This window comes from Gossypium raimondii, chromosome 1, assembly GCF_025698545.1.
Source record: "Gossypium raimondii isolate GPD5lz chromosome 1, ASM2569854v1, whole genome shotgun sequence".
In the NCBI taxonomy this organism is placed as follows: domain Eukaryota; kingdom Viridiplantae; phylum Streptophyta; class Magnoliopsida; order Malvales; family Malvaceae; genus Gossypium; species Gossypium raimondii.
The window spans coordinates 17,263,663-17,289,869 of record NC_068565.1 but is presented as its reverse complement, the minus strand read 5'-3'; the positions used below and the strand labels follow the sequence as shown (position 1 = coordinate 17,289,869).

At 32.8% G+C, this 26,207-nt stretch overlaps 1 protein-coding gene across 1 annotated transcript in view; it reads left to right on the top strand.

The window, feature by feature from the left end:
* Nucleotides 1-1,743: 1,743 nt before the first annotated feature.
* Nucleotides 1,744-26,207, top strand: part of LOC105786823 (beta-galactosidase 12-like) — a 37,340-nt gene continuing 12,876 nt past the window's right edge. The window contains 9 exon segments of the mRNA XM_052631178.1: nucleotides 1,744-2,137; nucleotides 2,762-2,839; nucleotides 2,931-3,010; nucleotides 3,111-3,128; nucleotides 16,801-16,874; nucleotides 17,116-17,236; nucleotides 17,447-17,541; nucleotides 20,844-20,916; nucleotides 21,023-21,111. Of these exon segments, the coding sequence (XP_052487138.1) occupies nucleotides 1,744-2,137; nucleotides 2,762-2,839; nucleotides 2,931-3,010; nucleotides 3,111-3,128; nucleotides 16,801-16,874; nucleotides 17,116-17,236; nucleotides 17,447-17,541; nucleotides 20,844-20,916; nucleotides 21,023-21,111 (1,022 nt within the window).

Below are 26,207 nucleotides of genomic sequence, written 5' to 3'. Positions count from 1 at the left end.
CTAGATGCCACTCATTGTTTGTAACATTGGAATCGTTCTAGTATTATCGCTATCGTTACAAGAACCTCTGTGGTCACACCCTATAGTTAAAATGAACGGAATAAACCATAGTTGGTATTGTTTTAGGTGTCACTTGAATTAAATTAATTATAGAATTAATTTAATTGATTTCAACACATTATGTACAAGGTTGTTGTACACATAATGAGGTTAGCATATGAATTCAAATAAATATATGGTTTACGAAATTATATTATAATTAATGTAATTATAATTTTCGGTTTAAAATATTATTATATTTATTTTAATTCATAAATAAAAACCCTAAAAATAAATAATAAGGATATAAGTATCCGTTTTTCTTTGTTTTGGTCTAGAAGCCGTCAAAGAAAATTCACTCTCAAAACTGTTTTGGGGATTTCTTCCGTTCGTAGTCAACTGGGTGGATCACGTAGAGGTCGGAGTCTCGGTAGATTGCCGGCTTAGTTCGATTGTAGATCGACTACACGTTGTTGAGAAGTTGCTGTCTACTCGAACAAAGATTAGGTAATTTCGTAACCCTTTTCACCCCGATTCGTTCCTCACACATGGATCCGTGGTTAGGGTCGCCGATTATTAAATTTTTCGCTGCACCTTAGGGGTGCCCACGATCCAACACCTCCACCCCCTCATGATTTTCAGATTCCCCATGTAGCTCCCCTAGTTACAAGTTCAGGTACAGTTATAAGAGAAAGGCCACAAGTTGATAAGATTAGAAAACAAGGGGCTGAAGAGTTTTGGGCTACTAATGATGATGATGCAGAGATAGCAGAATTTTGGCTTGAGAATACTATCAGAGTATTTGATGAGTTATCCTGTACACCTGAGAAATGTTGAAGTGTGTTGTCTTACTCCTTAGAGATTTGGCCTATCATTGGTGGAAGACTCTTGTGTCAGTCGTACTAAGTGAGAGAGTTACTTGGGATTTCTTTCAGGAGGAGTTCCATAAAAAGTATATCAATTAGAGGTTTATTGACCAGAAAAGAAAAGAGTTCTTTGAGTTAAAGCAGGGTAAGATGACTGTTACTGAGTATGAACGTGAATTTGTCAGACTCTGCAAGTATGCTCTTGAGTGTGTATCTAAAGAAGCTATTATGTGTAAAAGATTTGAGGATGGGCTCAATGATGATATCTGACTGTCAGTTGGTGTTCTAAAGATAAAAGAGTTTGTTGTTCTAGTTGAGAGAGCCTGTAAAGCAGAGGATTTGTTAAAAGAAAAAGAAAAGGGCAAAGCTGAAATTGAAGCGTAAGAGACGAAGAAAAGGCAGATGAGCAGATCATTTCAGTCTACTTCCAAGAGGCCTAGAGAGTTCCCTAGTGGATCAAATTTTCCAACCAGATATTCTAGTCGAAGTAGAGGCAGAAGATTTGAGGTTAGTGGTACGTGAGTATTTAGATGTGTTCCCGGAAAAATTGACAGGTTTGCCTCCTGTTAGAGAAGTTGAATTTGGTATTGAGTTGATTCCAGGTACAACTCCTATTTCTATTGCTCCTTATAGAATGACCCCGTTGGAATTGAAAGATTTGAAAGCTCAGTTGCAGGAATTAACTGATAAAGGTTTTGTCAAGCCTAGTTGTTCTCCGTGGGGTGCACTAGTGCTTTTTGTGAAAACAAAAGACAGTTCGATGAAGTTGTGTATAGATTACCGGCAGCTAAACAAAGTAACAATAAAAAATAAATATACACTGCCTAGAATTGATGATATGTTTGACCAATTGAAGGGAGCCACTGTGTTCACCAAGATAGATTTGAGATCCGGTTACTATCAGTTGCGGGTTAAAGAATCAGATGTTCCGAAGACTACTTTCCGGACTAAGTATGGTCACTATGAGTTTCTTGTGATGCCATTTGGCTTGGCTAATGCTCTTGCTATTTTCATGGACTTAATGAACCAAATTTTCAGACCTTACTTGGATAAATTTGTAGTTGTGTTCATTGATGATATTCTGATTTATTCTCATGATAAGACTGAACATGCCGAACATTTGAGAACAGTTTTACAGATTTTGAGGGGCAATCAGTTGTATGCCAAGTTTAGCAAAAGTGAGTTCTGGCTTCAAGAAGTCAGATTCCTTGGGCACATTGTCTCAGGTGATGGTATTAAAGTTGATCTAAGTAAAATTTCAGTAATTGTTCAGTGGAAACCACCCAGGAATGTATTAGAGGTTAGAAGTTTTCTTGGATTAGCTGGTTATTACAGACGGTTTGTAAAGGGATTTTCCATGATAGTTACCCCATTGACTAGATTGTTGTAGAAAGATGTCAAGTTTGAATGGACTGAGAAGTGTCAGCAGAGTTTTGACAAGTTAAAGGCATTGTTGACTAAAGCTCCTATTTTAGTACAACCAGAACCGGGTAAAGAATTTGTGATTTATAGTGATGCATCCTTGAACGGATTGGGTTGTGTACTTATGCAAGAAGATAAAGTCATCGTATATGCTTCCAGACAGTTAAAGCCACACGAGAAAAACTATTCGACGCATGACTTAGAGCTGGCTACCATAGTGTTTGCGTTGAAGATTTGGAGACATCATAAAATTTTGAAATACTTGATGACTCAGAAAGATTTCAACTTGAGGCAAAGAAGATGGCTAGAGTTGATTAAAGATTATGAGTTAGTGATCGACTACCACCCGGGTAAGGCAAATGTTGTTGCTGATGCCTTGAGTAGAAAATCTTTATTTGCATTGAGAGCTTTGAATACCAGTTTGGCTTTATCAGATGACGGTTTCATTTTAGCTGATTTGAGGGCTAAACCGATATTTCTTGAAGAAATCTATGAAGCTCAGAAAAATGACAGTGAGTTGCAAACTAAAAGAGCTTAATGGGAGTCGGGAATAGAGTCTGATTTTCAGATCGGTTCTGATGGTTGTTTAATGTTCAAAGACAGAGTATGTGTACCAAAGAATGATGAGCTTATTCGGAAGATCTTACAAGAAGCACATAACAGTTCTTTGTCTATTCATCGAGGTAGTACAAAGATGTCTAACGATTTAAAGAAAATGTATTGATGGCAGGAATGAAAAGAGATATTTCAGAATTTGTTTCTAGATGCTTGATCTGTCAACAGGTAAATGCCGAACATCAGGTACCTTCAGGTTTATTGCAGCCTGTGTTAGTTCCTGAGTGGAAATGGGACCGAGTTACCATGGATTTTGTAGCAGCCGTTGACACCGAAAAAGAAAGATGCAGTATGGGTTGTGATTGATAAGCTAACTAAGTCAGCTCATTTTATCTCGGTTCGTATGGATTATTCACTTGACAAGTTGGCTGAATTGTATGTTTCAGAGATAGTTAGACTACAAAGAGTACCGTTATCGATTATCTTAGACAGAGATCCGAGATTTACATCGCGATTTTGGAGGAAATTGCAGAAAGCTTTGGGTATAAAGTCAAATTTCATTACAGCTTTTCATCCTCAGACCGATGGTCAGTCAGAGAGAGTTATTTAGTTATTTGAAGATATGCTCAGATGTTGTGTTTTAGAATTTCAAGGCAGTTGGGAGAAATATTTGCCTTTGGTAGAGTTTGCCTATAATAATAGTTAGCAGTCGAGTTTGAAGATGGCACCTTATGAAGCTTTGTATGGACGTAAATTTCGTACGCCTTTATATTGGACAGAACTTAAGGAAAATCAAATTTACAGGGTTGATTTAGTCAAAGAAACGGAAGAGAAAGTAAAAGTTATCAAAGATTGTTTAAAAGCAGCTTCAGATAGACAAAAGTCTTATGTAGATTTAAAAAGAAAAGAGATAGAGTATCAAGTTGGTGAAAAAGTGTTTTTGAAAGTATTCCCGTGGAAGAAAATTTTCAGATTTGGTGAGAAAGGCAAACTAAGTCCACATTTCATTAGACCGTTTGAGGTAACTGAAAGAATCGGGCCCTTAGCATATCAATTAGCTTTGCCAACTGAGTTAGAGAAGATTCATAATGTATTCCATGTGTCTATGTTACGTCATTACCGTTCCGATCCGTTACATGTGATCTCACCGACAGAGGTTGAGATTCAGGAAGACATGACTTATGTTGAAGAACCGGTAAAAATTCTAGATAGAGAGATTAAGCAACTAAGGAACAAGAGTATTGCACTTGTGAAGGTGTTATGGAATAGGCATGGGGTTGATGAGGCTACATGGGAGCCCGAAGAGGCTATCCGAAAACAGTACCCAAATCCCTTCACAGGTAAGATTTTCGGGGACGAAAATCCCTAAAAGGAGGGAGAAATGTAACATCCCGATTTTGGGCCTAGTAGGAACAGTGGTTTCGGGATCACAAATTCGATGAGGAAAAATTTATTTTTACTATATTTTTATGGCCTACAATTTCACAGAAAGATTTCGTGAAAATTTCGTTAAAAAATTTTGACGTTTGGGCATCAATTTAGTCAAAAGAACTAATTTGTAAAAAGTGCAAAAGTTGAGTTCTACTTGTTAGAGGTGTCCAATTATTATGAAACTTTAAATTTGATGTCCTTATATGGAAATTAGACCATTGGTTAAGTTGGTTAACAAAAATGGACATAAGATAAGTGAAATAGGAAATTTTTAAGTTAGGGACAATTTGGTAATTTAGTAATAAAAAGAATTAAAAAGGGAAAAAGATGGCAAAATGTGCTCATCTTCTCCATGGTGAACGAAAATAGCAAGGGGGAAGCCATAGTTAGGGTTTACAAGATTCCAAGCTCCATAGTAAGTGATCCCAAGCCCCGTTCTTAATCTTCTTAACGTTTGTGGAGTCTTGGTAACTTGATTTAGCTTATTCTAGCAATAGTTTAACCTAGGGTTTATATTTGGAAAAATACCCATAGGTGAAATGTGTTTATTTTGATGTTTTATGGTATAATATGAAGCTTGAAATTATGTTAAACAACTTTTGCTAATCGATTTTAAGTGAAAAGGAGTATATTGACATAATTCGTAAAAATACCTAATGTTCATAAGTACATGCTAGAGTGGGAATTTGATGTTGTCATAGAAGGGAAAAATGTTCAGCTTGCCATAAAACATAAGATTAAGAGATGAAGTTTAATTTCCGAGCTTTGGGGTAAAAGTGTAATTATGCAAAAGTTTAGGGGCAAAATCATAATTTTTCCAAAGTTCGAGTCAAGGATTGTTTTGATGAATGTGAGTATTAAATAAGCTAAATTTGCTATTATAGATCAAGAAGAACAAAATTCGGAGTTAGACCGGGGAAAGAAAAAGATAGAGGACAAAGTTGCTAGATTCGGAGTTAGACCATGTCTGGGACATGGCTTTGGCATGTTATTATCAGAAAAGAGACCCAAGTATCCTTATTATTCCAATGTGGCTCAACAGGCTAGAAAACAGATTATGTTCTATGGAAGTTCAAGTAAAAGTGTAATTAGCAACTTCAGGTGAGTTATAAGAGGTAAGAATATGTTATGATATCAGTGAGAACCAACATTTCAGCAAGAGAAGAGTAAGTTGTAATCTTAAGCTAACTAAATAGGTAAGTAAATAAACAAGTAAATGAGAGTAAGTAAAGAGGAAACTTAAGAACATGATACTTGCATATCATTATTTGTGTTAAATGTTGTTATTTATTTACTTGTAAACTTAATGAGCTTTATGCTTACTTCTTTTATTTCTTTTTCTTTCATATAATATTATCAAGCATAGTCGGGATCTTGAAGACGTCGGAGACCGTTCACACTATCAACCACCACAAGTTGGTATTTTAAGATGATAAATGTTTTGAGCTATGGCATGTATAGGGACTTAGTCATTTCGATTGTATATTCTTAAATTATGACCAAAAGATGATATGTAAATGTTTGATGATGAATAGTTATTAAAATGGCTAAGTATGAAGGTGTTTGTTGTTAAAAAAGTCTAGGTGATAAATTATGCATAGAAATCATGAAAAGTAAAAATTGGCAGTGAATCAATTTTGAGACAGTAGTAGTGATGTGATTTTGAAAAATCATCAAGGATAGTATGAGATAATTAAATTTTAGTGACGAGAGGTCAGGACAGTCAATCAGTGAAACAGGGGAGACTTTAATTAATAAACTGTACTAATTGGCTGAACCAAAAATTCTGAAAAAATTTATGGTAAAAAGATATATGAGTCTAGTTTCAGGGAAAATTCACGGATCTAAATTTTGAGTTTTGTAGCTCGAGTTATAATTAATTTAGTGACTGCTGCGCAGGTGGACAGTTTTATTGTGAATAGTGAAATAAATTATTGTGAATAGTGAACAGTTATAATTAATTTAGTGACTCCGGCAACGGTCTCGGGTAGGGGGTGTTACACTGTCACACTTTGGTGTCTTGGTTTGCGCTTCGGTGCCTCTGATCGCACATTCGTGCCTTTGTTTGCACTTCAGTGCCTCTGTTATGCATCTATGATGCCTATGGTTTGAGTATCAAGATTTTTAAAAGTGTCAAATGTTCAATGAAATATTTATTTGTATATGAGCTCACTTATTTTGGATGACATGTTGAATATGGAATTGATGGTTTATTTGTGATGAGGAATATTGTATTACATGTTGATATGTGATCATGAACTAATGTAATTTGTGGATGTGTATTCGGCTATTAGGAATTGTATGTTATCTCTTTATATTTTAATATCAATCAATGTAAGTTTAGTTGATGATTCAAACTATGAACTTACTAAGCTTCATTAGCTTACCTGTCTTTGTTTTTGGTTTTTTTTGTAGTTACCAAATTGTGGACTGATTGGATAGATCGACTGAAGGCTCACACTATCCAGTTATTTGGTAGCTTTTGCTATTTTTGTTTTTAGGTGTGGCATTTATATAGGCTTTATGTTGTTAATATGTCAAATGTTTTGTTGCAAGGTTATATCTTGTTGAATGATTAGCTTCGGATGTTTATTTAAGATGCTTTGTGGTTAGATGAATCTTTAAGGTTAAGATATGATTTTAGTTCTTTGGTACGGTAAGCTTTTATGCATACTTTTATTTTGGTCATTTGGTTTAATAATTGAATTTTTAATAGGTGGCTAATGTTAAATGTTTTTAATAGCTTAGTTATTTGAATGAATAATCTTGATTCTAGTGCCTTTGAATGGCATATGATTAGTTATTTAGGTGTTTGAATGGATAAAATTATTGTCTTTTGTGGTTAGGTAACTTTTGGCATTAATTAAATTTGCTAAGATGAGATTTTTACCATTATTGGGATAAATATTGATGATTTGGCATTTGGTATTGATACTTGACCAAATGAGCAGTACTTAAAAAAATGAAATGCCAAAATGGTATGTATTTTCAATTGAGTATCGATACTTTTTCATAAAATATTGATACCATCAACTAATTATTGATACCATTGTTTTGCAAAGAAAGCATAATTGAATTTTGGTATCGGTTTTTCTGAAAGGTATCAATTGAGTATCGATACCAACAGCGAAACTTTAATTTTAGTTTTAAAGCTTAATGTTTTTGAGACTTAATCCTATTATATGTTTGAAGTTCACAAATATATCCTCTTAGATTTCTGAAATTAAATTATATATATTAGTTTACATGTGATTGATGTTTTAAATATTAGAGTATTTGTAGTATGAATGGAACTATGTATTGTATGTTTTAAAATTATTTGAATAACTATTTTGAAGTGATGTGAAATGGTAGCACTCTGTAACCTTAATCTGGTAACAGAGATGGGTTAAGGGTGTTACATTTACGATTTTTTTCGACACCACTGAAAATCAAGTTGTTACAGCTATCAAGTATCAAGCATTATCTAATTTGTTAGGAAAATTCAGTTCTTACTGAATTACATGAAGCGACATGTGTTGTGGGTATAGAAAAAGGAGAATGGAACTTATACTTTGATAGGGAGAGGTGTTGGAATATTCGTAATACCTCTAGAGGTAGAGGTTGATTCCTTGGGGGAGAGTTTTGAGTTAAGCTTCTCTCCACCAAATAGAAGAAGCTTCTCCTTGGGTGTTGAAGCTAGCATAGAATGGAACTCATTGATTTTAGGTCTAAAGTTAATCTCCTTAAAATCAAGTAGAAGACTAATCTCCTTGGCCTTTTAATTGGATTTTCTTTGCACCAACAATTAGGTAGATCATGAGACACCTTTTTTAGGAATGTTTGTTGAACTTACCATTAGATTAATAACTTTTTCATTTACTGGGATTCTTATTTAATTATCAAGGAATCTAGTAGGGAGTTCTCTTAGAAGGAACCTATGTTAGATCCCTACAACACTCTTGTACAATCCCTACAGAAGAGGTTCCTAAAGTGAGATGTGAATACAGTCTGAGATCTACAAATGAGTATGTGGATGCTCTTGCTACTTTGTCCTTAAAAATACATATACTAAACAAAAATGAAAGCATTATTATGACAATGCTTAGAAAAGGCCTAACTTGTTCAAATACGGACTTACTTCAACCTCAAGAATATGAAGGTGATAAATACTAGTGTGTACCCATCATGGAACAACTACATCAACCTACTCTTAGTAGCATTCCAAGTTTAATGCATTATGTTTTGATTCATGGTGTTTTATATCATAGAAATGTTGGAGTTTTATCTAGGTGTACATCCAGTAATGAGGCAAAGTAAAGGTTGAAAGATGATCATTAACAGTAGCGTGGGGAGGAAGTTTCACCTTTGCATCGTTTACTACAAATGGTAGGATACTTTTGGCCAATTATGGTTGGAAAATTTTCGTTTAAAAATGATTTTCTGTACAGCGAAAAATTAAAGTTTTGAAAATTCTTCGCTATTCTCGTACCACGAATTGCTTCGATTGTGGGCTCAAACAATTACTTTGCCTCATTACTGGATGTACACCTGGATAAAACTAGTAGAATTATTACTTTCAGTAGGAAAAAAATTCTCTCTCAATTGAAACTAGTAGAATTATTATTCCTAGAAAATAGAATTTACACATAGAAAATAAATTATCGCTATTTCTAGCAAAATAACAATATTGAAAACTTATATGAACTCTTATATATAAATAGCTCTACTAGTGCCATTTATTTATTGGGGGAGATATGAAAATTCTAGTTGAATTAGTAACACACAAATAATATTTATTTAATAGAAAACCTAGTCTTCTAGTTTAACTAGAAGAGGGGGTGGCACTGTTGGAAAAAAATGGGTTTCGAAAACGCAGCGGAAAATGAATTTAGAGAAAACAAAGTTTTAAAAACTTTTCCAAAATAAGGTTTTGGTTGTGATATCTAAAGTAATAAACACTTAATTAAAATTGTACCTTTTTTATTCGTCTAGGATGGGCGATTCGACCGAGTAGTCTTCTCTGTTATCCTCAAGCTCACGTCTACCGAGTGTGGGTTCGCTTCGAATAAGAAAATTTTTCACAAAAATTACTAGTGGGGTAATTTTGCAATTTCTCTAAATTTTTGGGTCAAATTGTAAATCAGAAAAATATTTCTAGAAATTTCTTGAAATAATCTCTTTAGAGAATTTTCTCTTTACAACTTTCTCTTGAATTCAAGTGTCTAAATTAATAACCCAAGGCTCTCTTTATATAGGGAGAGTTTAGAGAGTTTAACTATGATTAAATTTAATCGTTTTAATATTAAATCTTATTGAAATAATAGAATACATTAAATTAAATTTAATATTAACATAATCACTTTAATATTAAATTAATAAAATACTATTGAGATAAGTATTAAATTAAATTTAATATTAAACTATTAAAATAATATTATTTTTAGAATAATTAATTTAAAATCAAATTCTCTAATAAAGTCCTAGTAGGAGTGTAACTCTTCCACTACTCAACCACCAAAAACCAACCACCACTAGCCACCAAAACATCGCTGTCGTGGCTGCCAACACCGCCATGTCCGGTGATGCAAGTGTGACACCTTTACGACACCCCGAGTCGATTCGGTTACTTTCAGTTTGGTCTGGGTCACTGATGACATGACGAGTCCGGTCTAGCCACCAGTTAGAATGTCGGTTCAGTCGGGGTTAGAGATGACCCAACCAGTTCGGTCTAGCCATCAGTTCAACCAGTTTTCTGGTTTTAGTCTCGTTTTTGGGCTCTCGAGCCCAATTTACGATCTCATGTCCAATTTTCAAGTTCAATTACCCATTGGGCTAATCGTCTGACTTGAAAATTAATTTCCAAAAATATCATATTAATTTTGATTAATTTAATTTTACTTTATTGATGTCCACAAAACCAACTAAAAATACGACAAAGACAAGTGCACTTATCGATAAATAGTATAGCTATAGTGAGCAAAGATATTGTTCCCATGAGAACTAAAAGTACTAGCAATTATCATCATTTTATTATCCAACCGACAAATCGAAGTGATTGAATTAAACTAAAATTAACTAAATCAATTAACTAAGAACTTGGCAAAGAGCAAATTAGGAAAATAATTGACTAATAACCAAGAAGCGAAACAATACACAGGAAAGAATCTACCTAGACTGCATCTATCGTTATCAATCTGAATTAAACAATTTATTCACTTAATATCTTAATCCATATAAATCCTTAAATTATGCTAATATCTCTCTTCAAGACTAAAAGCAACTGACTTTAGCTTGATTAATTGAAATTTCTTTCTAATTAAAACCACAATTATCACATTAACTCGATCTATGGATTCCCTATTAGATTTGACTCTAATCCAGTAGATTTATGTTGTCCTATTTCTACAATTGCATGTACCTCCACTCAGTTATGCTATATCTACATCTTAAATAGGGTCTATTCCTCCTCTGAATTAAGCACATCAAACATGAATTAATAATCTAGAAATATTAAATCAAGAATTAAGCACACATAACTGAGAATAAGATTCAAGTATTTATTGTGTAAAACAAAAATCAAAAGACAGAATTTATCATAGGGTTCATCTCCCCTAGGTATTTAGAAAATTATTTTGTAATCGCAAATAAAAACATCTCAAAGTGATCATAACCACAAGAAATAAAGAAGCTCATAAAAACTTCAAAGAAATTAAAAGGAGATCTTCAATCTTGATAGAAATCTACTTCAGAGTCGACTTCAACAGCGTTTTTCAAGTTATTTTCTTTAATATTCTCTGACGGCTCTCTTTCCTTTTCTTATATTTGGTATTTATAAGTCTTAAAATTCCCGAAAAACCTAAAATTTACGTTTTCCATCGTGTCTGGAGTGTGAATCATGAAATCTACATGGTCTAGCACATGGTTGTGTGGCAACCCGTGTGGCTCACACGGCCGTTTGTCCAGCCCGTGTGACTTCTGAAATCTGTTCAAATTGTCTAATTTTCGCTTTGTTTTTGCTCATTTTGCTCCCAAATTCTCTCCTAAGTATAGAAACATTAATTTAAAGGATTAGGACCATAAAATTTACCATTTTGCATTGATTAATCACCCAAAAATGCATTAAGAACTAGATTAAAATGTATTACTTTTCACACTTATCATTTATCAAAATTAACTTTCCCAAAAATCACTTAGATTTTCCAAATTAATTTTTCAAGAAAATTCTTTAATCAAATTCTCTATTTGAATAATTCTCATGACCACCTAATTTAATTCCACATCAAATAAATAAACTCAATTGAATTATTTCCAAAGTCGTAGAATTTTCTTCTAATTCAAATGTAGTCCGATCGAGCTTTTGTTGAGCTAGTAGATGGGACCAATCGAACATATACGGTTAGACTCTAGTAATTGCAATTATGTCCAGAAGTATCATTCCGGTAATTCGCAATTACTTAATCATGGAGTCAGTTCACAAGAAGTACCATGATTGAAAACTCTTTATTGTATACTCTTTATTGTATACTCTTTACGAAAGCAATTCATCCATCTGCTTCGTCCAATGACCTCGTTATGTGTGTGTTATCCTCAGATGATATCATTGATTCCTTTGAGTTAAATTTGTTCACTCAATACAATCTTATTTCATCTCATTGTCATCATTGTGTCTTCTTAACGATTAATATGATCACTGTTAACAAATGACTGTGATAAATTGTTCGTTTGAGACCGAGCAACCCATGGCCACATTCCATATTTATCAATCCACACAATGCCAATGAAAGGATGTCATTAACTCTTTAATTGAGCTATGAATTCCACTGTTTCAAGTAAAGCCATGTCATACATAAGTCATATACCCAACATACCGGCTATGGGCTCGATCATCGTTAGAGCATAAGCATCCACTTATATCAGTGACTAACTCAGGATTTAGGTAAATCACACTATGAACGTCACAAGTGAATTAATTCACAAATGGATTCAAAATTAATTCATCTTGGGTCCAGTCCAATGTATCATTCTACCAATGAATACATCTATGTCTCTACTCGTGGAATCAACTGCTTTGATAGCTAAGACTAGCCATCTCCCTAATTGGAATTGTAGACGACATAATAATCCTTCTCAGTATTTGAATCAAATGTTCATTTTGATTCTTTTACGGGATTACGGACTCATTCAGACTATCAACTGAAGAAAATTATCTTTCTCGTACAGTAAATGTTCTTATAATGTCATTTATCTTCAGTTTGAACTTAGACAATCAATAAGCTAATATTTGTTTGTCACAATTTCGCTATGCATGCAAAATATAAAAGATAGAAATACAAAAGATATAATAGTGAAATGTGAAATTAATTTTATTTATTTATTTATCGTTCAAATAAATATAAAACAGTTACATGTTTACTACAATATGGGCACATTTCCCAATAAACGAGTACACTAAGAATGTTGCCCTCATATGTAATATAAGGAAGTTTAGGTCTCTCTTGTATTAAGTCCAATTATATGTGTTTCTTGAACCTTTAACTTGACACTTTATAATTTAATCCAACCTAATACATGTATTTCTATTTTCCAAAATAAATCTTATTTATAAATTACTTTAATTGGATAAATTAATTTTCCAATTAAATACTTTTCTCAACCTAATTTTTAATACTATTAGAGTCATGACAAATTTCTTTGTAAAAGAATCTATGAGAAAATATATTTAATTCTCATATGCAATATGTTCACAGTGACTAATTAATTTAATTCTATTTTTGAACTTCAATTATTTAATTAAATAATAATTTGAAAAAATTAAATTAATCCCTAAGTCATTTCTATACTTAGGGGGACTGATTAGACATATATAATTAGGGCTCAAATGATTTATAATTAAGCTCCAGCTTTTCGCCTATTAATTATAAACTCATTGAGTCATGAAGTCATTCCACTATAGTATTGTGACTAAACTCTCCCTAATTGCTTACCATTACAAAAGATATTCAAACAGTGCTCGTCCAATGATCTTGTCATGAATGTGTTACTCTCATAGAATATCATTAATCTCTTTAGGATAAATCTGCTTTCCCAATATGATCTTACTTTATCTCATGGTAATCATTACCTCTTCCTTCATGAAAAGTTAATTACTATCAAATAGTAATTAAGTCATTTATCACAAAGACAAACGACTTGCGACCGTGTTTACTTTTCATCTATCATGTAATGCCAATAAGAGGATATCATTTACCTATTTCTTGGGTTATGAATTCCACTATTTTAAATGATGCTACATATTGTAGTAGTTATATACCCAACGCACCAACTTTCAGTTTCTTATCTATTTGAACTCAAGCTTTTACTTATATTAAAGTATACGAGTCACGCATACATAGTTCATCATCTGCTTAGGATTAAGGTATGTCACATTATGAACGTAACAAATGAATAAATCTATAAACGAATTTAGGATCTATTCTACTTGGGTCCTAGTCAATGTATTGTCAGTCCAGTTAGTCACATCTATGTCTTCATCTTCTAGGAGTCATTCGCTCTAATACTCAAGATAAAAAATCTCCCCAATTAGACTTGGTAGACGACATATTAGTCTTTCAATCAGTTTGCTCATTTCCAATTAGACTAAGGACCTGTTTAGTTTCATTTACTAATCTATGTTATCTTTTCGTATTACGATCTAACCAAGTAATACTGCTTAGTATTAGTTAAACATTAGATAACCAGTAAGTTAATATTTACTTTCATTTTGCTCTGTGTGGCAAAACCATTGAGTACAGTATATAAGGGTATTAATTTAATTTATGGATATTTTTATTAAACCAATTTCTTCGAAAAATATAAGTATACAAAAAAAATATACTACTCTTAACACACCAGATCCAACAACTATGACAAAGGATGTTTTGAAATTGTAAAGGTCTTACAAGAAATATTCTAAGCCACATGCATATTTGCTTATAAGAAATATGACCGAAGGAGCTATGTATTTGCTCGTGTATTTTGATGATATTATTGTCATAGGTGACAATGAAGAAGACATTGAGAAGTTTGTAAATGAGTTAAATGCCACTAAAAAAGGGTTGTTTCTTAATTAGAAAAAAAAACATTCTTAAGGTGTTGAAGAAAATTTATGAACAATTAGATTTTTTGTTGGCATTGATAAATTTGGTTTTGGGTTGAATTGCTCAAACCGAGGCATTCTAAGAATGGGTACGGAAGAGAATTAGAGAGTTATCATTTGGTATCGGAGGAAGCATTTGGCACTTGTGTGCATCTCATTGGGAACCTATGCACATATATACCTGTTAGAACTTGTGTGCATTATTGTGAAGTGTTAGGAGAATGTTTTTACATCTATGGGAGCTTTTATGCCCAATTGGCACTTGTGACCATCATTGTGAAGTGTTAGGGGTTAATCCATGTATCCATGCTTGCATCTATATTTGGTTAATTGGGTTGTAATTTTAATGAAGACTTATGGTATAATGTTGTAAAGTTTGAGTAACATGATCAATTGGTGTTAACTAGACTATATGAGAAAAGAACAATGACACAAGTGGTATAACTATTGATTTGTATCGATCTCTTGATAGCTTGTTAAAGGAATTGTTAAATTGTGTTAATATTGATATACTGAAGTTATATGCCGCTTTTGATTGTATTATGCTGTTACTTTAGTAGGCTATATTGCTTAATTTTGTTATACTATGTTTTTGGTTATGTTAGCATCATTGAGTATTCCATACTTAGCATGCGGATTGTTTGTTTCCATGCGCAAGCATTACGAGTCCATTCGGGTTTGACTCGTGTTCCTCTTAGCGTCTAAATACTCAAATCCTAGTTTTTGTCTTGAGTTTGTAATTTTTCTTTGAGTTCTTTTGTAATAAGGGGCATGTACCTAGGTCTCTAGTTGACTCTCATGTCTAAAAACTTTGAGTGTTGATGTTTTGGATGTTTTTGTTACTTGGCATGTGTTGGCTATGTTGTTGGTATCTTGGATATCTTTGTTGAACTTTGGTGAAGGTTTAGACATGTTTTAAGTATATTTTACATGTTGCAAATATTTTCCTGATGATATTTTGGTGCAATGATTTATATGGTCGGAGATCTTATGTTTTAGACTCGTTTTCATATGCCAATTGTGTGTGAAATGAGTTGGTAATATGCTGAACATGTTTAAGAGCATGTAGGGGACCATTAGCATATCTTGAAATTCTATTTTCTGTACTTCTACTCTTTTGTCCCAAGAGTATAAGAACATTTTTTTGCTTTTTTGGCAGAGCTCTAGAGACATACCAGGCATGTCTCGAGGCATAGAGTGTCAGGTCTTAAGATATGGTGTCCTTGTCTCAAGGCATAAAACATTGAAACTAAATTAGAGATCCTTCAACCCAGGGTCGTGATACATGAAGCTTTGTCTCGAGACATGGTTTCATTGCCTCAAGACGTCAAACTTTGAAGCAAAAATTGGGATATAGGGGAGGCATGTCTCGACTGTTTTGAGATATTGCTTTGTATTTTTCCATTGACCTAGGATTTGTAACCTGGCCCCGTTTTTTACTATCCTTAACCCCAGTTTATTGTATAAGGGTTCGTTTAAGTTCATTACACATGCATAACATGTTTTAATTTCCATGATTAGTATGTTTTAGCTTCGTTTGTTATTTGATTTGTTTATTTGAGTTACTCCAGCAACAACTTTTGCGTCTTTCATCCAAATCCTCAAATCGGGTCGGGTGTATACAATAGATGGAAGAAGCTAAAAGTCAACCAACACCAATGGTAAGAAATGGTAACTTGTTTTTCATTAAAGAAGATGTTTTACTGATGTAAGAAAATATAAGAGCACTACAGGAGCTTTATAATACGTAGTGATAATCAGACCATATATTTCATTTGCATTAAATAGAATATGCCAATTTATGCCTAATCTATTTGACTTGCATTTCAAGGTAATAAAGAGAATTTTGAGGTACTTGAAGGGTACAATTGATTATGGTATTATGTTTAAACTAGCATCTAGGCTCTCTATTGAAAGCTTTGTTGATGTAAATTGGGGGTTAGACATAGATGATCGTTATTCTAGTATAGGGTATTGTGTAATCTTTGGAGAAAATCATGTTTCATGGTGTTCGAAGAAGCAACAAGTAGTTTCTTATTCAACAACGAAAGCTGAATATCACAACTTAGCATTTACACAGTTGATGTTATGTAGCTTGAGTCATTACTTATCGAGCTCAGTATTCCTATGGATGATAAGTCAACAATCTAGTTGACAATACAAGTGCGGTTGTTGTGTCCGCAAATCCGGTTATGCACTAAAAGTTCAAAGAAATAGAACTAGATTTGTCGTTAGTTCAAGAAAAGGTGGCAAAACGACAGTTGATCATTGGTGAAGTTTCTAACTGTCTTCTCAGCAAGAAGGTACTTCAACTTAATTGTGTTTCAGGTATGGGTTTATGTTCTGTATTCTTTATTAATTTTTTTACAGATTCAACAAGCTATGAGGAGAATGGTGAATGTTAATGAGATAGGATTAACTGTTGACTTTTCCTTAAAGTTGTTGTAAGCAATTATATAGTTGTATTTTCTGTTGCTAACTGATAACTAATGGAGAAGTTGTTTAGGATATTTTTATTAGTAACAACTAAACTAGAGGTCCTTAGTTTATCTTTGTATAATTGAACTGGGCTCCTGTTGGGAGTAATTATAGCTAAACTAATAAAATTGATAGAGATTTTTCTTAAGTTCTTCCCTATTCTCTTCCTGGTTGCATTTCCACTCACGCTAATATGTTTTGAATCAGTTTGTATTGTTTCTTGGAGCAATTCTTTCACTTGCCAACTTCACCAATTCAGGTTCTTTTATTGAAGGGAAATGGAAACAAGCTCAGTTTTCAAGTTGTTGGTTTTATTCTTTGCAGCATTGTTAGTGAATTCTAAGTTGATATAATGCAACATTACCTATGATAACAAAGCTATTCTCATCAATGGACAAAGGAGAATCCTCATCTCCGATTTCATTCATTATCACGGAAGCACCCCAGGGGTGATTTGGTTTTCACTTCTCTTTCTTATTTTACCTAGAAAAAAATGAAACAAAGATTGAATTTTGGTTTTTTTTTTGTTTGGATTTAGATGTGGAAGGATCTTATAAATAAGGCTAAAGATGAAGGCTTGGATGCCGTAGACACTTACGCCTTTTGGAATGACGTGAACCTTTTCTTGGCAATGTACCATATTAAGGTCTTAATTGGGAATATTTGAATTTTTGAGTTTTCTTTTTTTTAGTTTTTTTCTTAATCATTTTATGTCCTTCGAGTAATTTTATTTTTGGAACGGTGTAATATAATTTCGTAAAGTGATGTGACTTGGTATGTTTTATTAAGACAGTGCAAAAAAGTGGGATTATATGGTCATCTTCACATTGGACCTTATGTTTGTATAGAGTGGAATTTTGGGTAAACTTAAAATCTTTTTACCTTGTTTAAGAGTAAATGCTTTGATAAAAAAATGTAGTTTTATTTAATTCCATGGTTCCTGGAACCACAAGGTCCCCATCATCCTCTTTCAGGTGTGAGATTCTTATATTTGGTTTTTATGGTTGATTTCTAGTTTTAGCTAGGATTTGGCTTTCAAAAAGAGAAGACATGGAAGCATGTTAAGAGCCGAAGATGCCAATGGATGCTTTGGTCTAAATATCTATCTACCAGGTTATTTGAACTTGAACTTGAGTAGAAGTGTTAAATATGCATATGTATCAAACATGAGTATATTTTACTTTTCTTTTTGTTTTCTTATATATCTTAAAGTTTTTGAATATTGATATCTTTATATTCATGTTCAAATATGCATTGGACATGTATACTTAGCAAAAATGATGAGTTGAACTAATCATTTATATATATATATATACTATAACAATTTGATGTTCAATATAAGGAAACATTCCTATGTGGCATATCTAAGAATACGCTATTCGCTAGAATAAAAAATTATCATGTGTAATTATTAATTAATTAAAAAAAGGCTTGATGGTTTTTAAAAAATTAATTAAGCCCTTACGACCTTTTTGCACCCAATTGATCATTTGAACTAACAAAATTGGCCAAATAGACCCTTTAATTAACGTTGACCATTATAACGTTGATGTGATTATTAACATTGCTAATGTGATGCTCCATGTCAACGACAGTTGCTGATGTGGTAGTCCAACGCCAACTGCCATGTCAACAAAAATAAAAAAATTCATTTTTTTTGAAAAATAAAAATATAAAAGGAATATTTAAATTCTTTTTACTGAAATGAACCTGGACATATGGTTGTCCAGGTCCATTCATTTCAAAATTTAATTTCTTTTAAAATTTAAATTTTAAATTTTTAAATTTTATAAAATGTTATAAATTTGTAAAAAATATTAAAATTTATAAAAATAATAAATAAATTTAAAAATAAAAAAACGATTTAAAAGCTAAGTTCAAAATGAATCTGGAGATACAGTTGTCCATATTCATTCAAGATAATTTTCTAAATTATATATAGTTTAAAATATTAAAATTTATTTATTTAAAAGATGTGTATCAATGTTTTAATTCTATTTGTACCTTTTAGGATGTATAAAAATAAAATATTTTATATAATAAATATAAATAATTTTATTTTTATTAATAGTATGTAAAGTTTCTTTTAATGTATGAATATGTTCAATTATTTAAAATTTTTAGGCTATAAAATAATATATACACATTTTAGGCTACACATGTAATAAAATAACTGATATATTTTTTAATTGGATATATTCATACATTAAAAAATTTACATGTACAATTACTAAAATTAAATTGTTTTTATTTATTTTATAAAAAATTTATACATAATAAAAGGTACCAATAAAATTAAAACACCAATAAACATCAATCTTTTAAAGAAAATTAAATTTTAATATTTTTAAACTATATAATTTAGAAAAACCATCTTGAATGAATTTGGATGTATATTTCAATAAAATAAATAAATATTCTTTTTAATTTTTACTTTTTAAAAGTTTTGATTTTTTTTTTTGCTAACGTGGACGTAGCATTGTCATTTGTATAAAAATTATTCTTTTGGAATATTTATTTATTTTTATATATCTCTTTATTTTTTTTAGAATTAGGATCAAATTGAGATCATTTGTAAATTTAGAGGATTAATTTTTAAACTTATGAATAAATTGATATAATATGTAAAAATTGAAGGCTAAATTTCTTGTTATACAGATTTTTTTTAACTGTCACATAGCTTGTCGTTTGTGATTTTAACCGGAGTGACCAAAATAACTGAATTATGTAACGTGGGTGCTTAAATTGTAAACTTTTTATTTTAGGTGTCTAAACTGAAACTTTTTTATAGTTGGGTGACTATCTGTGTAGTTTACTCATAATTTTAATATTAAAACAAATTAATTTAATAATATATAAAATAAATAACCTATAAAAATTATTAGTAATATTATACCCCTTCAACACTCAGACACGTGTCAGCACCAGATGAATCGTTAACCTTCTCGTTCACTCCATCTAAAGTAACGCCTCGACAGGTCACCAGCCCTTTAACATCTTTGGGTAAGACTACTTGTTCCTCTCATAGGAAACCATCCACCCGTTGTTTAGGTATGAACACTCTAAACTTCCTCCTAATGTGACTAGGAATCCATTTTGGCGCAACAACCTCGTATCAATAAGGTCTCATGATATACGTCCATGAATATCCTTTACGTATTGGGCGGGGTTGAATGCTTATCTTGCCACATCATACCAATGGACAAAAGGACCTCTCTTATAAATACCCCGTTAAACAATGAAGAAGGGATCAATCTTTTAGTACCCTAAAGTTATTCTGTGCAATTGTCTTCTTAATTAGTCAGTTCTTTCATCCTTGTTCCAGCTCTCAGCCTATTTAGGTGAACCAACCTCCACTGCTCCACTGCAATTAGGGGTGTGCAAATTTTGGGTAAAACCGAATTAATTCGGTTAACCGATCGAATTTGGTTAATCGGTCGGCTAATAATTTTTTGGAAGTTCGGTTAACTGTTAATTCGGTTCGAAATCGGTCGGTTAATTGAACTTAATAAATAATATTATAATATATAAGTATTCGGTTGGGGGTTGGTCGGTTCGGTTAATTTTTTGGAAGTATAAATTAATCGGTCGATTAATTCGGTTAATTTTTTATATGTTTTATACTTCTTTTAACAAAAAAAACATATAAATTTTGGTTAATTCGGTTAACCAACCGAATTAACTGAAAAAGTTCGGTTCGGTTAATTTTTTTTGAAAAAATTTTGGTTCGGTTAACGGTTAAGAGTTTAAAAGGGTCGATTAATTCGGTTAATGGTAGTTCGAGTCGGTTAACCGATTGAACACCCTTAACTGCAATCTCCTCCCTACCCCTCCTTTGTTGTACATTGTATCAACAAGTAACATTATCTAAATTATAATAAATCAATATTTATATTCAATGTTCAAATCATGACGAATGTTTGTATTGTTCAAAGCTTGACGGCTGTTGGACTTAATATGGGAGTCCCATGGGTAATGTGCAAGGAAGATGATGCCCCAGATCCTGTTGTAATCGTTTCACTCTCTCCCATTTCCTCATTTTGCCTTGTTTTCGAATGATTTACGTTTTTATTGAGTTTCATTTGGCTTGGTTTTCCATCACATGTTGAAACAGATAAATGCATGGAACGGCTTTTACTGTGATGCATTCTCTTACAACAAACCTTACCCGCCTTCAATATGGGTTGAGGCCTGGAGTGTTTGGTGAGTGCTTTCTTTGCCAACCTTTGCCAATGATCGTAAATTTAACATGCTTTTTTTTAGGTTTAATGACAAATTAATCTACTAACTTTTGCATGTTTTGTCAAAATGGTCCTTGTCGAAACCATTTTTTTGAAAACAAAAATTTAGTTGTCGACTTTAAAAAAAAAAAATTAGAGTCACCACCGGTCCTTTATTAAGGTGTGATCTCGTACCGCCCAAAATCGGTACCAAATTGATTATTTAATGTCTTGGTGTCGAAAATTTGAAAAGATTCCAAAAGAAAAGTTTTAACTCGTGAACGAATTAAAATGATAAAACATTCTTGTTTCAAAGAAATAAAGTATCACACCTAGTGAGTTAGAGCACAATACTTTTAAATCTTCAAAATTAAGTTTGTCTTTTGTTTTTAAAACTCACACAGTTAAATCTAAGAAGCATATTCGATTATTTGGATCAAATGAAGAAAATCGAAACCCAGTAAGTTAGGGCACAATTTCTCAAAATTTCAAATACCGAATAACTCCTTGTTGTTTTAGAAATTCTTATTTCAAGAAGTCAAAATATCAGGACCAGTAAGTTAGGACCTGACATTTAGATTCCCAAGAACAAGCTTTTATTTGAAATTTATGTGAACTTATTGCAAAATAAATACTCGGCTTTCTAAATCCGTCAAAAAATAATCGCGATCCAGTAAGTTAAGACACGATCTTTCTCGAGAACCAAGATTGCCAAATATTTTAAAAAAAAACTTTAAATATGATGATTTTAATGCTTTGACAAAGCCAAAATATATTTTTCTATGTTAATGCATAACATGAAATTATTATTTTAATTTAAATTATACATGTATATGTATTATAAAATAAAATATGATATATAAGTAATTTTTAAAATGCATATGCATATATTAAACATGTATATAAAAGTTATGAAAATAAAGTGTAAAATATGTATAGGTATATATAAAAATAAGTAAAATAAATTATGAAAATGCGTATATATATGTATATGCAAGAAAATTGAGAAAATATACTTAATAATTTTGAAGAGTGTATGTATATACATATATTAAGAATATATATATTTGAATTTAAAAAAATATGAAAAACAATATGAAAATCATAAAATATAAGTATATGTACGTATGCATATAAAACTAAGAAAACTAAAGTAATAATAATAAAATATATAAGACATGTATATATATTTTAAAACCATTTAAAATATGTACATATATTTATTAACATACATATGCGTATATACATATAGGTATAATAATACTAATATTTAATATATTATTAAATAATACTAATAATATTACAGTAATACTAACAATCTAACAGTATTTATAAAAAAAACCTTAAAATGACAAATGAAGGATTAATTTTGAACTTTAATTTAAAAAACGGGGTAAATTTGAAAAGAATAAAATGCGAATGGACCAATTAGAACACACAATTAACAGTGGAGGACCAAAGAGAAATTTACCCAAACCTCCCAAACACTGCACAGCAACGAGGACCGAATGGAAACAATATTTAAATATGCAGTAAAATTTAAAAGAAATAATAAATTTAATTTAAACAACCCCAAAAAGCAAAGGACCAATCGCACAAATGGCCCCTTTTGAACCCTTATAAAATCCCATTTTAAAACCCTAAGGTCATTCCCTTTCTCTGTCATTTTTGTGTTTTGCCGCAGCCTCCCTTTCCCACTGCCGCTCTGCATTCCTCTCATTCCGACGATGGAATGAAGATCCCTCAACGCCGCATGCGACGAAAAGTCCTCCTCTACTTCCCTCTTCCGCTTTTGTTTTAAGAAACAAGAAAGACAATGAAAAAGGAAAAACAAATAAAAAAAGGAACAGAACAATTACCTTCAAAATTTTGCCTTTTTGATTCCTTATTTTCGTATTTTCTTTAATATTTTTTTCATACAATATTGCTAACCCCTTTACAGATTGAAATTGCCCTTTTATATTCGACCCCCCAAATAATAATCAAAATCAATAAATAAAAATCTATTCTGTTATTTTTACATCTATTGCCGTTTGGATCAATTTTTCGCAGGTATGAAGGTCGTGGAGGACGTGCGCAAAGTGCTGAACATGGGGCGATGTTGAGGCGTGGGTGAGGTTGCTGCAGTTCTTGACTTTCTTTGCTAGCTGTTTAGGGTTAGGCCAAGGTTAGACTTGGGTTTGGGATTTGTAATGATTTGGGCCTTATTGGGCCAAATGTAATTGGGTTAAAATTGGTTAATTTGGGCCCTGGGCAATAATTGGGTATCACAATTGCCCCTCTTTGCTTGTTGTCGTAAAACGAGAACAGAGCAAAGACTTTAAGATAGCCAATTTTGCCCGAGCATGTTGGACTTTAGCGTTCTTCAAGTAGCCTCATTCCAACTTACTGAGTTTTCAGAGGTTTAAGAATCGGTGCTTCAATCCACTCCACTACAACATCAGGGAGATAGGACTTGTACCTTGTACCTTCTCAAAAGAACAAAAATTTGCTATCTTTAGTCTGCTCCACTACAACCTCAGAGAGATAAGACCTGTAGCTTCGACTTATTCTGCTGCAACTTTAAGGATAAGTCTGATGTCATCTGTTCTACTACAACTTTAAAGAGACAAGATCTGTGATTTTAATCCGCTCCACTGCAACTTCAGGGAGATAGGATTGATTTCTCCTGTCTGCTCTACTGCAACTTCAGGGAGATAAGACTGGATGCGATATGCTCTCTGCAACTTCAGAGAGGTGAGATCTGATTTTAATCCGCTCCACTACAACTTTAGGGGGATAAGATTACTTTCTTCTGTCTACTCCGCTGCATCTTCAGGGAGATAAGACTGGATGCGACATGCTCTCTGCAACTTCAGAGAGGTGAGATCTAATTTTAATCCGCTCCACTGCAACTTCAGGGAGATAGGATTACTTTCTTCGATCTGTTCTCTGAGGAATATGACCTGTACAATTCAATTTATGAACCTAATTACGCCTAGTGATTAGGATGTCATGATCAGAATGAATTCAAATGCTCCTAACTAGACGTGTATGAATGACATTTGAATGAATGTAGAATATTATTTCAAGAATGATCCCTCCTTAATGCTTAGGTAATCATTACTCAAAGTTTATTAAGGCTTTATCGCTGACGTGCTACAACGCCTTCTTACTTAGCTAGCATCTCCAAAAGCACTTAATCCAGTTGCCCCGCTGTAAACTTCAAAGTTCAATCCACTGGGACGCAAAATTTGTACCATCATTCTCCAATTGTGACCCAAGGGTAGAAAAATCGGGCTTTTTCAATCATCTCCTATCAGAATTCAAGAATCCAGAATGTGAAGCTCTTTGGTCTTTTACCCCATTCCCAGGGTGTCATACCAAATGTTTATCCACAAATGAAGGATCCTCTTCTCCAAGGAAACCCCTTTCTATTGCTCGGTGATAATCACTTACCTGTTCATTTAAACCTCATCACCAACCTACATGTTGGCTATCGCATAACTTGCCATTTTGTTCAATCAATATTTTGATAACAAAATCTAAAAGGATGGTCTCAACTTAGACTTTTCCTTCCCAGATATTTCAACCTTTAAACCTGGTGTGTTCTAAACAATAGTCCTATTTCAGGTTCCCGTATTATTTAGAAACTTCTAGAATAATATGCAAAATTTCGCTTATAAAAGTATTATTATCCCATTATTTCAATGAAAAAATGTTTGAATAAAACTATCGAAATTGACAAGATGAAATTCATTGATAATAAAACTCAAGATAAATAAATCATAAAGAACACTAAGAATAAAAAAATGGATTAGAAACACAAATCTTGAAAAAGAATAAGGTATTCCAAGATATAAATACTGAGAAGACTAGGCGCCTCAGATATCGCAGTTTGAACTTCTCTGCACAAACTATCTGAAGACCATTCTGAGTTCGACAGTGCTTAGAAGATCTACAGTACTCTGATGATGCCTCAAGATGTTGCGTCCTATTTCCCACTAATTCAATCATTGCAAGATCACTAGATGCCTCACTTGTTCAACATTTGAGCTGCCCTTTTTCAGGTTTTCAACTCAAATCCCCTTTGGTCTCAAGGCGCCCTTTGCGGGTTTTCACCTTGGCCTCTCCATGCGTTTTTTTTTAAGAAAAATATTTCTTAACTGAATCTGAGTTTATAGGGTTTGGCAAATCTTTGTCATCCATCTCATTCAAGATCAAAGCTCCCCCTAAAAAGGCTTTCTTTACAACATATGGACCTTGGCATCCATTTTCCTCTAAAATCCTTTTGTATAGGAATGATCTTTTTCAACACCAGCTCCCCTTCATTAAATTCTCTAGGACGAACCTTTTTGTTGTAGGCCCGCATCATCCGCTTTTGATACATTTGACCATGCTGAACAGCCTTTAGCTTTTTCCCTTCTATTAAGTTCAATTGATCGTAACGAGATTGAACCCATTCTGCCTCATCCAATTTCAATTCAGATAATACCCGGAGAGAAGGATTTCTATCTCAATAGGTAAGACTGCTTCCATCCCATAAACCAAAGAGAAAGGCATTGCCCCAGTCGAAGTCCTGACAGACGTTCTATAAGCAAAGAGAGCGAATAGTAATTTCTCATGCCAATCCTTGTAAGTCTCAGTCATCTTTCCCACAATTTTTTTGATATTCTTATTGGCTGCTTCTACTACACCATTCATCTTTGGGCGGTATGGCGACGAGTTATGATGCCTGATCCCGAATTGACTGCAGACCTCCGCTATTGCACTATTGTTCAAATTCAGCGCATTATCAGATATGATCCTCTCAGGCATTCCATATCGACATATGATTTCCTTCTTTAAGAACCTGCTAACTGCTGACTTTGTGACATTTGCATATGAAGCAGCTTCTACCCACTTGGTAAAGTAGTCAATAACCACAAAAATGAAGCGATGCCCATTAGAAGCTTTTGGCGATATTGGCCCAATGACGTTCATACCCCACATAGAGAAAGGCCATGAAGAAGTCATAACATGAAGAAGTGAAGGAGGTGCATGCATTTTATCGCCATAAATTTGGCATTTATGGCACTTTTTAGCATAGTTGATGCAATC